The sequence below is a fragment of the Thalassophryne amazonica genome, chromosome 12 (genome assembly GCF_902500255.1).
Source record: "Thalassophryne amazonica chromosome 12, fThaAma1.1, whole genome shotgun sequence".
NCBI lineage: Eukaryota > Metazoa > Chordata > Actinopteri > Batrachoidiformes > Batrachoididae > Thalassophryne > Thalassophryne amazonica.
The window spans coordinates 16,252,217-16,268,413 of NC_047114.1; the positions used below are offsets into that span (position 1 = coordinate 16,252,217).

The 16,197-nt window shown below is 39.8% G+C and overlaps 2 protein-coding genes across 3 annotated transcripts in view; one reads left to right on the plus strand and one right to left on the minus strand.

The window, feature by feature from the left end:
• The window catches only part of tmem68 (transmembrane protein 68), an 81,091-nt gene extending 74,678 nt beyond the window's left edge, over nt 1–6,413 (minus strand). For both annotated transcript variants that reach the window (XM_034182409.1, XM_034182408.1), the window contains exon 1: nt 6,347–6,413. The gene's annotated coding sequence lies outside the window, so the exon portion shown is untranslated. The remainder of the gene's footprint in view (nt 1–6,346) is intronic.
• A 3,553-nt stretch (nt 6,414–9,966) lies between these two features.
• Nucleotides 9,967–16,197, plus strand: part of tgs1 (trimethylguanosine synthase 1) — a 56,337-nt gene continuing 50,106 nt past the window's right edge. The window contains exons 1-2 of the mRNA XM_034182356.1: nt 9,967–10,216; nt 13,428–13,492. Of these exons, the coding sequence (XP_034038247.1) occupies nt 10,107–10,216; nt 13,428–13,492 (175 nt within the window). The 5' untranslated portion in view covers nt 9,967–10,106. The remainder of the gene's footprint in view (nt 10,217–13,427; nt 13,493–16,197) is intronic.

Sequence of the window (16,197 nt, forward strand, 5' to 3'; positions counted from 1 at the left end):
GGAAGTCAAGCTCTGTGCAGAATACCAATATATCGTAGAATACAATATTTACAAGCAAGAAAAGAAATAATTCATCGTAATATTGCACGAGTGTTCAAGTGACGTTGCAAGTGTTCAAGTGATTATTCTTGTGCAATATCAAGAAAGTGTATTATTATTGCACATGGGAGACAGAAAAATTGTTACTATGATGATATTAGTGATTTGAGTAATCTGGGTGGTCTACAGGGAACAGTTCTGGTTGTAGAGTCTGATAGCAGCAGGAAGGAAGGACCTGTGGTATCGCTCCTTCGTGCACTTGGGTTGGAGCAGCCTGTCACTGAAGGAGCTTTCCAGTGCAGACAGGGCGTCACGCTTGGGGTGGGAGGCGTTCTCTTGGCAGAGGAAGTAAACTGCATTGGACTGGTGTCCAGTCTAGGGGGAGTCCTCATCTGCTTCATGCTACAGAATCTGGGGATAAGCATCAGCACCAACGGGTCTCATATTCAATACAGGAAGTGACTATGCGCACGGCCGCCGTGTCCATAACTCTCATTTGGCTATTCACACGGCAAGACTCTGGTGGTAAAACTTTGGAACTACTTGTATGAACAAATGTAGCGGGATGAAGGTCCCGGGTCCTGATTGAAAAGACGTTCCCGCTAGCTCGGCTAACGGGGAATTCCCCTTTGGCTGACCTGGTAGAGGAATGGTCTTTAGTGCGAGCTGTCCGGGTTCGATACCACCACCATCACGGTCACATAAATGAGAGTTATTAAATGAGAATTATGGACATGGCCGCCGTTCGAACAGGGTCGGCCTTTTGCCACCAGAGTCTTGCCGTGCAAATAGTGAAATGAGAGTTATGGACACGGCCGAAAAAAAAAAAAAAATCAAAATATATTAAAGGAGTTATGACATCTTGAATGTAGTATGTCTGTTTATACAAGTAGTTCCAAGTTTTGCCACCAGTCTTGCCGTGCGAATAGTGAAATGAGAGTTATGGACACGGCCGCCGTGCAAATAGCCACGGCCTTCAATATAGGACACCTTCTTCTATTTGCTTATATTCATGTGTTTCATGTTATCGTACTTTATTTTTTTTCAAAGTGGCTTTTGAGATGGCACCCTATTCCTTTTTCTCATATGGCATCTTATAACAAACAATCACGATTATCAAGAAATTAACAGGGACATCAGGACATCAAAAGTGTAGAAGAGGTGACTGACGATTTCAAGTGAGGGTGACGTTGCGTAGAATGTAAAACAATGAGAGAATCTGATGACAAGACCCCACATACCCACCCCGACGGCCACTCCCTCTTTGAACCTAGAATGACACCAAAGTTATATTGGTTAAGTTATAGAGGTTACGTTGTGTGCACATGGGGTTACGTTGTGTGCGCATGGCGGTGTTTGAGGAATCATTTCTCTATTGAATTTGTATTTATATTCTTTTAAACATAACATTTGGCAGCAGTGCTGTAATTAAATACAGCTACTGAGGATTGTTTTTCACTGGCGCGGCTCCACCTGAAGCCTGAGGCGTCAGCGCAGTTCCACCGGCGCGGCTTTACTGAGGCCCGAGGCGTCAGCGCAGTTCCACCGGCGCGGCTCCACCTGAAGCCCGAGGCGTCAGCGCAGTTCCACCGGCGCAGCTCCACCTGAAGCCCGAGGCGTCAGCGCACATCCACCGGCGTGGCTACACCTGAAGCCCGAGGCGTCAGCGCAGTTCCACTGGCGCGGCTTTACCGAGGCCCGAGGTGCCAGCGCGGAGTTATCTGACCATGGGTCCGAAGAAGGCACTGACGGCGGAGGAGGGAGACGATATCAAAAAGTCCCTGGACTTTTTGTCTGAGGAAATCTCTGTTGTTAAAATGCAGCAGAAATCCATTATGGAGCTGGTGGAAGAAGTGAAGTCTCTCCGGATCCAGAATGCCGAGAAAGACCGGCGTCTGGTGTACCTGGAGAACCGTGTTGCAGAGTTGGAACAGTACACAAGGATGAACGACGTTATTATTACAGGAATTCATATTAAACCTCGATCCTACGCACGGGTGGTGTCAGAAGACAGCGGAGGGAGGCCAGCGAGCAGGAGGCCAGCTCAGTGGAACAACAGGTGGCTGACTTCCTGCAATCTAAAGGTATTCAAATGGACTGTAATAACATTGAAGCGTGCCACCCCCTGCCCAGGAGAGAGGATGGAGACAAGCAAGCAGTTATAATGAGGTTTGTCAACAGAAAACATAAAATGGCATTGTTAAAACAGGGACGGAAACTTAAAGGAACAAACGTATTCATCAATGAACATCTGACCAAAAGAAACGCAGACATCGCCAGGAAAGCTCGTTTCTTAAAAAAGCAGGGAAAAATTCAACAGACATGGACATCTAACTGCAAAACATTTATCAAATTGAATGGAACACCAGAACAAGCGAAGGTTATGGTAATCAGGAACATCGAGGATCTGGACAAATACGACCAATAAGGTATGAGGACACAAACACATCACAACACCATGACACAGACCAGAGGAACCTATTCATCTACTACATCATCTACATCTGGAGACAAGAAGGATATAACTCAAAGGATTGCTGATCATGGAAAAGTAGAACTGAGAACATTTAAATACACAGACCACAATGTACTGGACTTGGAGCACGATATAGACCCGGACAATAATTTCTTCTCAAATATCAATGACAGTTGTTGCTATTATACAGATAAACAGTTTAATCGGATCATTAAAACGGATAACAAATTATCAATAATCCATTTCAACAGCAGAAGTCTATATGCAAACTTTAACAACATTAAAGAATATTTAAGTCAATTTAAAAAAAATATTTAACATAATTGCTATATCAGAAACATGGATCAATGAAGATAAAGGAATGGATTTTGAACTGGATGGATATGAATTTAATTGTGTAAACAGAAAGAATAAGAGTGGAGGAGGAGTGGCTGTGTATGTGGATAAGAACATGGATTATAAAATAGTAGACAATATGACAACTGTGATTGATAACTTATTAGAATGTATAACTATTGAAATATGTGAAGAAAAAAGCAAAAATGTATCAGTCAGCTGTATATATATATAGAGCACCAGGATCTAGTATTGAAACATTCACTGACTGTATGGGAAAAATGTTCTCAAAAACTAATCAAAAAACTGTGTTCATTTGTGGTGACTTAAATATTGATCTGCTCAATCCAAATAAGCATAAAATAACAGATTCATTTATCAGTATAATGTACAGTATGAGTTTATATCCAAAAATCACCAGGCCAAGCAGAATTACATCCCATAGTGCTACCTTAATTGATAATATATTCAGCAATGATATTGAGAATAACACTGTGAGTGGATTATTAATCAATGACATTAGTGATCATCTACCAGTTTTCATCGTTTATAATAGAAACCATCGGCGGAATCAGCCAGAGGAGAAAATAAAATACAGGCGAGTGCGGACAGAGGAAAACATGAACACACTAAAGAAGGATTTACAGGAGCAAAACTGGGAAAAGGTATACAGTGAAAGTGATGTTGATAGTGCATATGAAACTTTTTTACAAATATTTACATCATTATATGATAAAAATTGTCCAATTAAACAAGACTACAGAAAACAAAAAATCCAAGATCGACCATGGATGACGAAAGGGATACGAAATGCATGTAATAAGAAAAATACACTGTATAGAGAATTCATAAAACTAAAGACTAAAGAGGCAGAAAATAGATATAAGAAATACAAAAATAGATTAACTAATATTATACGGGTATGTAGGAAGGAATATTATAGTAACATATTATATAATAACAAAAACAATATTAAAGGAATATGGGATATATTAAATAGCATTATCAAAAATGGTAATAAAAAACAGAGTTACCCTCAGTATTTCATTGATAATAATGTCAAGAAGGAAAATAAGGATGAGGTAGTCAACGGTTTTAATAATTTTTTTGTAAATATTGGACCAAGCTTGGCAGAAAAAATTCCCAATTCCCAACCTGAGGATTGGGATAATAATCTCATAGAAAGAAATCCCTGTTCAATGTTCCTCACAGCAGTGGATGGTAAAGAAATTATAGACATTGTGAATAACTGTAAATATAAAACATCTACCGATTTAAATGAAATTGATGTGGTGGTAAAACAGGTCATTGAATGGATTGTAGAACCATTAACATACATCTGTAACTTATCATTTCAAACCGGTAAATTTCCCAATCAAATGAAAATAGCTAAGGTTGTGCCGCTGTATAAGACTGGGGATAGACACCACGTCACAAATTATACGAGAGACCTGTTTCTTTGCTTCCACAATTTTCCAAATTATTAGAAAAGTTATTCAATAATAGATTAGACAAATTCATAAATAAACATAAATTACTTACTGATAGTCAATATGGATTCAGAGCACATAGTTCAACATCACTTGCATTAATAGAATCAGTTGAGGAGATTACAAACGCCATAGACCACAAATTACATTCAGTTGGAATATTTATAGACCTTAAAAAGGCTTTTGATACAATCAATCATGACACATTAATCAGTAAACTTGAACAGTATGGGATTAGGGGGTTGGTGTTGCACTGGGTGAGAAGCTACTTAAGTAACAGAAAACAGTTTGTGAAGTTGGGGGAATATACATCATCATGCTTGGACAATGCTTGTGGCGTCCCACAGGGGTCAGTATTGGGTCCAAAACTGTTTCTAATTTATATAAATGATATTGTCAATGTTTCCAAAATATTAAAATTAGTATTATTTGCAGATGACACAAGCATTTTTTGTTCAGGGGGGGATTTGCAGGAGTTACTGAGGAGGATCAGTATAGAAATGGGAAAATTGAAAATATGGTTTGACAGAAACAAATTATCATTAAACTTAAGTAAAACAAAATACATGTTATTTGGCTATTGTAATACAGACATACAGGTTCAGTTACAAGTCGAGGGGGTAGATATTGAAAGGGTACATGAAAATAACTTTCTGGGGGTGATAATAGATGATAAGATAAACTGGAAGACTCATATAAAACATATACAAAGTAAACTGTCAAGAAGCATTTCAGTTCTAAACAAAGCGAAACATATTCTGAACCACAACTCACTCCGCATTCTTTACTGCTCACTGGTTTTACCATATTTACAGTACTGTGCAGAGGTATGGGGTAATACTTATAAAGGTACAACACAATCACCATCAATAATGCAGAAAAGAGCTATAAGAATTATTCATAATACTGGCTATAGAGATCATACAAATCCACTATTTTTACAATCCAAATTCTTAAAATTCACAGACTTGGTTCATTTTCAAACAGTACAAATCGTGTATAAAGCAATAAACAATTTACTTCCAGCAAATATTAAAAATATGTTTTTTAACAGATCAGGGGATTGCAGTCTGTGGGGCAAATTTAATTTAAAGCATCAGTGGGCACGAACAACATTAAAAGGTTTCTGTATTTCTGTCTGTGGGGTGAGGATGTGGAACAGATTGGGAGTGGGGCTCAAGCAATGTCCAAGCATGAACCAGTTCAAACAGCGGTACAAAAATATGGTTTTTTCTAGGTATAGGGAGGAGGAAGGGTAATGAGGGTTAGGGTGTTTTTGTTTTTTGCTTTGGCTTGTAAATATATAGTATTTTGTATGTAAGTAGGTATGTGTATATGTGTATATATATATATATATATATATATATATATATTGATATCGGTTTAGGTGTGTAGGAATCTATGTGTATATGTGGCAAAGGGTATTACTGGTTGTGGGGAAGAAGGGGTAGGGATAAATAAGATGATGCTTCACCCTACCCCTTTTCGGACATGTTGGGTACACAGTAGGAACTTTTTTGTTGTTGCCTTTACTGATCTATCTTGTAATTGTTGTATCAAATGTTCGAAATAAACAGTTTTCATTCATTCATTCATTCATGAGTGCTGAACGGATAATTTACAGTTTCTGTACAGCGTCCTGTCAATAGCAATAGCTTCATTTTTAATTTATATTTCATCTGCCATTTGCAACTTTGTATTTCAGTTTGGACAATTACTGTTGTGTTTGGCTTACTGTAGTGTGTGTGAAAGTTCAGTTTTAAAAGATGTAATCATTATCAAAACCAGCCATGATTAGACAACATGGTGTCAAAAAACACGCTGACTGAGAGCTGGGGTTTGAACCTGACTGAAAAACTGTCGGTGACAGAAAAGTGACTTTGTTGTGTTGTTGATTAGAACTGACAGCTAACTAGCAATAGAAAGCTAACAACTGTTAAACAACACACGTTTGTAAATGCACACCATCGACAGAGAACAGACAGTACAACTAAAACGTCATTACCTTCGTCAGATAACGTGTACACAGACGCTCAACACAACAACAAATCAGCTGACACACTGATGTGTCCGGTTACAGTCAGCCTCCCCCTGGAAACAAACACCGATATATCAGTTCCACACTGAAAAAAAAACCATTTTGTCCAATGAACAAACAAAATAAAACCTTAAAAGTGACATCAGAACCCCATTAACAACCCAATCATGTAATCCCTTCAGTAATAAGTCAAAACATATTCAAAAACAGCATTTTATTTAATAGTTCAGCAATCTTACTGCCAGATAAGATTTAAAGATTATTTTTTGTTTATTTTAGTCTACTGATTTGTTTATAAACTTCCTAAACTATGCCAAACTAATATATTAAAAAAAAAAAATCCTAAAACATCTTCCAGCTGTTCACATAGGCCACACAAATTCCTTCAAAATAAAAGAAGCAATTGTAAACCCTGGGTCTTTTAAGTCTGTCCTGAATAAAGAGACTTTGTTATTACAAAAGAACAATTTATTGGATTTCATGTGAAGTTAATCAGATCTGGGTCCTCCACGGACATAGCTCGCAAGAACTCCATCTGAGAAAGGGCCTCAAACACAGATTACAGTAATGTTATATAGACATCTGTTGGGGCAATATGTCTCATGGCCGATTTGCTACTTTGCTAACTTCATATTTCCTTATACAATTAATAATAATAATAATAATAATAATAACAACTTCATGTCTCCTCTGGAAATCCATGATGCATACTGTTCTTTTGCTTGAAACGCTGCACAGACAAAACACAGTTTCACTTTTGCACATACTGTTTTAAATACAATGCGAGCAGTCACCACATATAAAGGTCAAATGCAACATCTTTCAACCAATCACATACCTTTACTGATCCATGCTGAGTAGGACGGCCTGCCCATCTGTGTGTGGTGCTGGAGAGCAGGGAGAAAAGGCACACAGAGTGCTGTGTGGTCAGCTTGCAAGCTGAAGTAGAAATGATCTGTTTAGTGAAGGCATCTTTCATTACAACATCTAAAATTGAAGTCTGTTTCCTGCCAGTTTTTGAGTCTTCTGAGTTTGTTCCCCACAACCTGCATATTAACCCTTTACATCCATTGACTGTTCAAGCTCATACCCTTATCTTATTTCCCTTTTAAGTTTACATTTACACTAGAATCCTGTTAGTCCTCCTACTGAGGGCGGTTCCCTCCCAGGTTCGGATGGACTCTTGCCTCAACGACGCCATGGCTCTCCAGCCAGCTTCCACGGTATCTTTCCTCCTGGGCAACAGCTACCACAGCAGCTGGCTTTGGTCCTAGTCATGAGCATCGGCAAAGGGGTCTTTCACCCAATCCAGCCTCTAAATACTTTTTGATTTAGCACCTGTCATCTCACCCCCAAACAAATATCAGCCTGCACAATTTTTAACTTCACATAAAATTTGCTTTTGTTTTAATTAAATTGAATTTTTTAAATTAAAAGTAACATTTTTATTCTATATAAAATTATCTAAATGTTTTGCGTAATTTGCTGGACAGTATTTCTTTCCCAAACAACACAAATTTGGAAATATTTAATTTGCAAAAATTTTGTATTTTAATACAAAAGGTTTTCTGCTCACCCTTGATTTGTGAGGCCTCAGTTGTTTGGAAACAACATATAATCCTCTGTCCTCGGACATTCCCACAGTGAGGGATCAGGATCAGTCCACCGGGTTTTGGCACCAAATTGTAAACACTGGGTCTTTTAAATGTGTTCTGGATAAAGAGACTCTGTTATTACAAAAGAACAACTTATTGGATTTCATTTGAAATCATTCAGATCTGGGTCCTCCATGGACAGAGCTTGCAGGAATTTCATCCAAGAAAGGGCCTCAAACACAGATTACAGAAATGTTTTATAGCTATCCATTGAATGCTCTCCTTACAATGGGTGGACCTGGATGTTCATTGGCTCACAGCGATAAAGGGGCGGTTCACCCATGCGTGCATAGTGTGAGATCAAAAAGGTTATGTTATGTTTTTAGGCCATGTGATAACTAGGTCAAAACTGGAAAGATGTAAAGACAAGACCTTGGGTTGGCATCTACTATGCCTGTTGTTACATCTTTCACATAAGTGAATGCTAGCAGTTCCAAGATATGCTTCTGTGCAGATAAAGATTTTAAGAAGAACACAAAGAGTCATTGTGACCCAGTGCTAACTTGCTGACCGTCATCATTGCTAACCTCATGTAACCATTGCAGGAAGTACTAACATGGGTTAAAGCATTGGAATCAATAATATTACGTATATAACATACGTGGTTCTAAGGTATATATTAACATAACCTTAATATATATTTTTTAACCTGAGAAGAACAAGTGAGGGACCAAACTGGCTAGCTAACAGTGATCCACATGGGAGTGGAATTATTTGAAAAAATGTGAAGGAACAATACAGACGAGAAGAGAAGAAAGTGGAAAGAGAGAGCAAGATCTAGGGAGGAGACAATCTCCCGATCGAGGCCTGCATGGGCATTCCATGTACTTCGTTCGTGCTGAAAATTTTGCTCAGGTTTACCAAGCGTAAAAACCACAATCACCTTTACAGCACTCATTCAAAAGTAAGTAGCCCTAAAATATAATATTTTATCGCCATAATGATGACGTTTCATGACAATCCGATATTGAGAATGTGGTTTTTGAGAATGCGAAAATGATCGATAGGAAAAAATATACAGATTTTTTTTAAGACTAAAATTACCATGACTTCCTTATTTCTTAACCAATCTTGACCATCTTGGTGTCAATTTATTTGTTTTTTTCATGCTCTATCAATTGCACCTCTAAAAAGAACAATTTATGGACTTTCATTTTTTTTTTTTGGTCTCTTCCCTACAAGATCCTGACTGGCAGAAGCTTTCTGTAGCAACCACGTGCAGCGTCTCTCAGAAACAGTGCACATCAAGACTGGGCCTGTTCAGTCATCTCCAAATCCACCATTCTATCTGAGAATCAATCAAGAAATGATCTTCCTCACCACTGAGGGCCTGCCACAATGAATACATTTTCAGCAAATCCACAGAGTCCCACAAGCAGTTCTATTCTGAAGAATGAGTCAATATTTTAAATAATATCATCAGCCATTGGCAGAAATCCTCTGCTGTTTTCAAAACCCCTTTTTAAGTGTGCTTTAAATAGTAGGACACCAAATGTGTGCACAAACATTCACTAAAAATGATGAAATGTTGATATTTTAAAAAATCCTGAGCAATAAAAGTCAATGATAAGTGTGCGATTGAAGGATAAACAATAGCTGTCTGAAGACAACCAAACAAATCCACACCCACTCGCACACCTACGGACAATTTAAAGATTCCAGTCCACCTAACCCGCATGTCTTTGGATGTGGGAGGAAACCGAAGCACCCGTAGGAAACCCACGCAAACACGGGCAGAACAAGCAAACTCCACACAGAAAGGCCACAGGTGGGAACTGAACCCATGACCTTCTCGCTGTGAGGCAACAGTGCTAACCACTAAGTCACCGTGCTGCCTATTTTCGTATATTTAAACATAAAATATTTTTTTTGTGTTATTCTGAAAATCTTTGAACACATCCGTTGCCAGTTTTCACAGGCGGAACCAAAGAGATTATGGGAGGAACTTCAACCCGCACGGACCGGAGTGACGTCACAGCATGCAGCACCATATCTATCTTGTAGTGATAGTGACGCAGGAAACGGTGGCTGAAAGTCGATAAAAAGCAAAGGTTTGGACGTCGCTGCTCGTAATGATGCTGGAGAGGAGCCGCGTGACGCTGCTGGCTGACATAGTGCTCAGCACGAGGGGAGCGGAAGAGGAGGAGAGCGTCCTCTGCCGGTGCTCCAGAGCGTTCGTCCAGTGAGTGAGTCCAAAACGATAAAAAATAAATCAGTAAAAAACAAGAGTAACCAGAGATTTCTGACGTCCGCCAATCCGGATCACCTCCAAAATTCAATGGAATCTTCCATGGCCTAATATCTACCTGTGGTGCAAATTTTGTGAGAATCCATGAAGTACAGTCATTTGCACAGTTCTGGATCACTTTTTTGAAAGTCCCGCTATATGGAGCCATAATGCAACTGAATATCCTTTATTGGGTATTGTTGTATTGGTATTTGGATGTTATCTAGCTGAAAAGGTCTGGATGGGGTAGCCCTTCTACTTAAAGATATATTTGCGCCACACACATTATGTGTGGCGCAAATATATCTGGAGCACTACGCTGTCACTTTGGGGGCATTCCTGGCATCTGGCTGGACCCTTCTAATGCAGAATGATACACACTGTGCCCGAGAATGTGTTTTGAACACAAAATGATATAAATGATACTTATTAAATGAGAATTTACTTAGTTTCGAAAGGCAATGTTATACATTTATACAAGCAAAAAATGAAGTGTTTTTAAATAATAAATGAAGATAAAATACAATCTGTGGTAATAAGCATTCTTGGATTTTGACATCTCCCCCTAAGCTTATAACTCAATGAAGTGGGTCAGGATAGCACAAGATGCCCCAACTTGATATAATTTTGCTCCTTATATTGTTAGAGATGATTATTGTTAGAGATGAGAGCAAAGGAGGGTTTTAAATGTGTGGAGGTGAGATTTCTCCCAAATTAAAAAGTAAAAGCCCCCACATTCATGCCCATTCGTGATGTTGAGATGACCCCCAAAGTACACATGGCTCACAAGTACTGACACGAGGCTGGTGCTTCAGTGATCCACAACCGGCAAATTTTCACGTCAGAGATAAATGCGTGCAGCAATTAAAGAGCGAGACATAACACACTGACATTTTCTACCCAAGTAAGTAAGTATTTTCCCACTCGAGAACCAGTGACACTGAATGGCTAACTCACCTTTGCTACTTCTTAGAGATCGTCACTTTCACACTTGCACAAATGAGTGAGTCAGAAAACGGTGCGCACACCACGGAGACCGGATGTTTTGATTCCTCTGCTGATCACAAAGATGGCTGGATCTGGTCGAGCTTGTGGTCGTTTGTAGACAAAACATCATTCTTTCCATTGGTACCAAGTATTAGCTTATTCACGCTGATTACGAGAAATGGCGGTGCAAATACTACAGCAGTGCTCCGGAACGGGCAGTGATCCAGAACTATGCAAGTGACTGTAGTTTCGAAGTAATCCTTCAAATCCTATAAAAAGGGAAATCTTGGTCCAGAATCCGGATCCAGATCTGGATAAATTCAGTGGCGTGTTCCGTGGCCTAATATCTGTCTGTGTTGCAAATTTGGTGAGAATCCGTGAAGTAGTTCTGAAGGGAAATCTTGATCCAGAATCCGGATCCGGATCACCTCCAAAATTTAAAGGAGTCTTCCATTGCCTAATATGTATCACCTTAAACACTAATATGAAGTCATATATTTTCTTTCTTTAATTGGTCTCATGGCCGTTGACACTGGGTGAACATGAAAGGTCAAACCCAACCCCTTTGGAGCCTGTTAAATGTGGTGGAATGGCTGTGTGTTAGTAGAGAATAAAGTGGTTCAGTTTTGATAGAAATAATCAAAGATCATGTTACCAGAACCAAATATCTTAGTACTGAATCACAGGGAATTAATTTGCTTAGATCAGCATCACATACATAAGCTGTGGATACATAAGGTGTAGGAGTTGCACTTTCTGAGTGTTTTTAATTCTTTTGTTACTGTCATAAGAGCTTCAGTTGATGATTTAAATGCAGTGTTGTTTTTTTTTCCTTTCATCAGTACATTTCATCATGGTGTGTGGTAGAAATAGCGTGGGTTTGGCTCCATGGACATACCATATTACTGCATGTTGTGTGGAAGGGATGTGTTTATGTAACAATGTAGAAATACAGCCTTAGAAGATTTCAGCCATTGACAGATCTCAAAATGGTGCACTCTGCAGGTTTATAGTCAACTCATATCACCAACCAACTCGTCGGACCTACTTGGTCAACTCGTATCACCATGGTCAAGTCGTAGCTCATGGTGCTAAGAATTAGCGAGCACCTCTGGTAAATGTAAATAAGCTGCTGTACTCCTGTGATCCACATCTTGGGTAGTCCTTGTTTGTGCAGACGTGGAATTAGGGATTAACCCTGTTGTATCCGATGATTTGCGAACGTTAATGCTGGATTTTACGGTTGCAAATTGAGTATTACTGGCAACGCGTCACCTGTAAAACTCAATTTGCGACCGTAAAATCCAGCAGTAACGTCCGCAGCTCATCAGACACAAGGGGGTCATTCCCATTCTAATCCAATTCCATCGTTTGCACGGTTTAGTTTTCTGTAAGTAATTCAGTCGGTGAAGCTTACCATAGCAACAGCGTTGTTTCTCACGCGGTCAGGGCGCGGCGTAATACATTGTTTCTCTCGCTCTCAGATGACAGCGTCATTATTGCCATCTGCGTAGCTATGCAGTCAGGGCATGGAATAATACATCAAATGTGAAATGGTCGAATATTTTGCCACTGTCAATGCAATATTTTATGGTTGGAAATCTCACACAATTAACCAATCAGATTTGCAGAACAAATGTAATTGGATTAGAATATGTCATGCTGTGTTGAAAAGGGGTTTGTGACTTGTGCAGTTTACTGCTTGTTATTCAGTCAGCAAGTATAACCAAAATGCTGTGTTCCGCATGGAATAACGCCACTCTAAACAAGGGTTAGCCTCCTATTGCGCTAACTGACCTTAAAATAAATTACCGGCGCAAATTGACATCAGTCAAACAAATAAAACCGAGCAGCTGTTGAAAAGTGACTTGACCAAGGTGCTATGAGTTGACCAAGCATGTGCTACGAGCTGGTGCGCTACAAGTTAGTAGGTGATACAGGTTGACCTGATACCTGCATCAAATGTCATTAGTTCCATGTTGTTTGACCATGTGCCAGCAAAACAAGTTCTGGGCTAGCTTTGTAGCATTATGTTACGATATCAGAAGCTGGAACTTGGTATTGTGTGTCCAATCAGTGTGACTGATGGGCTGGACGGACCATGTACCCACTAATTTGTGAAGTACTAAAGTAGCTGTTGGGGTGTATTGTTTAAAGTGGTTCTTTTTATCTTCGTCAGGGATCGGGACCTATACCGGTCTGATAATAAAGTCCTGTGTGAGCTGGGAGATGCTGCATTTCAAGGTACACCATGTGGCATCCGACACACTAAGATGTACAGTGCATCCGGAAAGTATTCACAATGCTTCACTTTTACCGCATTTTGTTACGTTGCAGCCTTATACCAAAATTCATTTTTACCCTCAGAATTTTACTCATATCACCCCATAATGACAACATGAAAATGTTTTTGCAAATTTCTTAAAAATAAAAAACTAAGAAATCACCTGTATGTAAGTATTCACACCCTTTGCTCAATACTTTGCTTGGTGCTACTTAGCTTGGTGCACCTATCTTTGGGAGGTTTTGCCCATTCCTCTTTGCAGCACCCTCAAACTCCATCAGGATGGATGGCGAGTGTGGGTGCACAGCCATTTTCAGATCTCACCAGAGATGTTCAGTCAAATTCAGGTCTGGGCTCTAGCTGAACCACTCAAGAACATTCACAGAGTCATCCTGAAGCCACTCTTTTGATAACTTGGCTGTGTGCTTAGGGTCATTGTCCTGCTGAAAGATTGTATAATAAATGTTATTGTGCTGTTTTGCACCTGTCTTAAAGTAACCCTGAGAATGTATTTGTTATTTAATTTTGTTTTAGCACTCTGGGGTCAGTCTGAACTGGGAGCGAAGAGCTGGATGTACTTGTTATTATTACACTGATAGCACGACTTTGTTTTTTGTAGCCACTAACGACTGGGAGTGAAGCATGCTGGGATCATTCGGAACTGGGAGCGAAGAGCTGCTTTTATTATGTCTTTGTAAGAGAGAGAAAATAACTTTCAGATGCCTGTTGATTAAAGAAATTATGTGCGCCAGGGAGGTTGAGTTGGCCACTCACCCTCCCTTCGCGGACACACTAGAAAAAAGGGAGTAGAACCATGCTTCAACAGAGTCTGCTGCGGGTTAACGTACGAACGCCCAGCCGGTTGACAGGCGCACTCTGCTGAAGGTGTTGGCTCTCCACCTTAAAGGCGTCACGGTAAGAGAAAAATGCGCTGCAACCACTTGTGTTTGATGTAACTGCTTTTGTGGGGAATAAATATACGCCTTTTTATTCTAGCAAAATGCAGTCTGTGTGATCATTTCTGTGTGCCGATCTGACCGAACCTTGTGTTTCAAAACATTTTTGGCGTTGTCGGCAGGATACGGTTATGCTCAGACTACACACAGAAATGTCTTGCTTTAGATTGGGAAAGAGAGATGCGGAGGTGGCATCTCAGCAGGAAGAAGTGGTCCCGGGGTGGGATGGGATCACTTTTAAGGAAATAGGCCAGCTTCTACGGCGACGTGGGGGACGCCCTGGGCCGTGGACTGGAGCGATTCCCACCGCGACTCCGCCAGTTTTATGTGAAATGTTAAAACGGGTGGAGGTTAAAGAGAAAGCTCCGTTGGGAGGTATTCATGAAATGATGTGGATTTGTGCAGAAGCCTGGAAAGAGCGGGTTTTAACTTTAGATACAGTCCGCTCATCAGAATGTGCTAAATCACAAAAGGTGACAAGATTAGAACAACAAGTGAAGCAATTGGAAATTCAAGCCGAAGAAATAGACGGTGTACCAACTTCCTTCTTGGCTGAAAAATGTAAACAAAAAGGATTGAAAGTGACTTGTGTGTCAGGGATGCGCCCTGATATGTTTGAATTGGCCTCATTGTTGAAAGAAATTGTGCAGGGAGAAAAGAGGGAGTAGAACCATGCTTCAACAGAGTCTGCTGCGGGTTAACGTCCCAGCCGGTTGACAGGCGCACTCTGCTGAAGGTGTTGGCTCTCCACCTTAAAGGCGTCACGGTAAGAGAAAAATGCGCTGCAACCACTTGTGTTTGTTGTAACTGCTTTTGTGGGGAATAAATATACGCCTTTTTATTCTAGCAAAATGCAGTCTGTGTGATCATTTCTGAGTGCCGATCTGACCGAACCTTGTGTTTCAAAACAAAGATGAACTGTCGAACCAGTTTGAGGGCAAGAGCGCTCTGGAGCAGGTTTTCATCCAGGATGTCTCTGTACATTGCTGCATTCATCTTTCCCTTAATCCTGACTAGTCTCCCAGTTCCTACCACTAAAAATCAGCATGATGCCGCCACCATGCTTCACTGTAGGCATGGTGCCTGGTTTCCTCCAAATATGACGTCTGGCATTCATGCCAAAGAGTTCAGTCTTTGTCTCCTCAGACCAGAGAATTTTTTTTCTCATGGTCTGAGCGTTCACGTGCCTTTTGATAAACTCTAGGCAGGCTGCCATATTACATATATATCATATTACAGTTTAATACAACAATGACATATTTTATTTTAAAATGTTATTTTTACATTGACCACTTGACTTCATTTTTTTGTCTTTGTCTTTTTTTCCTGATCTGATCCATAACTAAAAATTGTAATCCTACCGTGAGGCAAATAAGTGTTTGATCCACTGTCAATTTTGCAAGTTTTCCCACCTGCAAAGAATGGAGGGATCTGTAATTTTTATCGTTGGTACACATCAACAGTGAGAGACAGAATCTAAATAAAAAATTCAGAAAATCACATTGTATGATTTTTAAATAATTAATTGAAGTATTTTAAAAAATGACTTGATTTACATAGGCAACAAATTACCATTATCATCTTCCTGTTTGGCCACACCACTCAGTCCTGTTGTAGGCAGGAGAACAAGTTTCTACGTAACTGGACAAAGTAAGTATAATTATTTTTTCTTCAAATCATCATGTGGTACTGTATAGTAAATCTGTTGG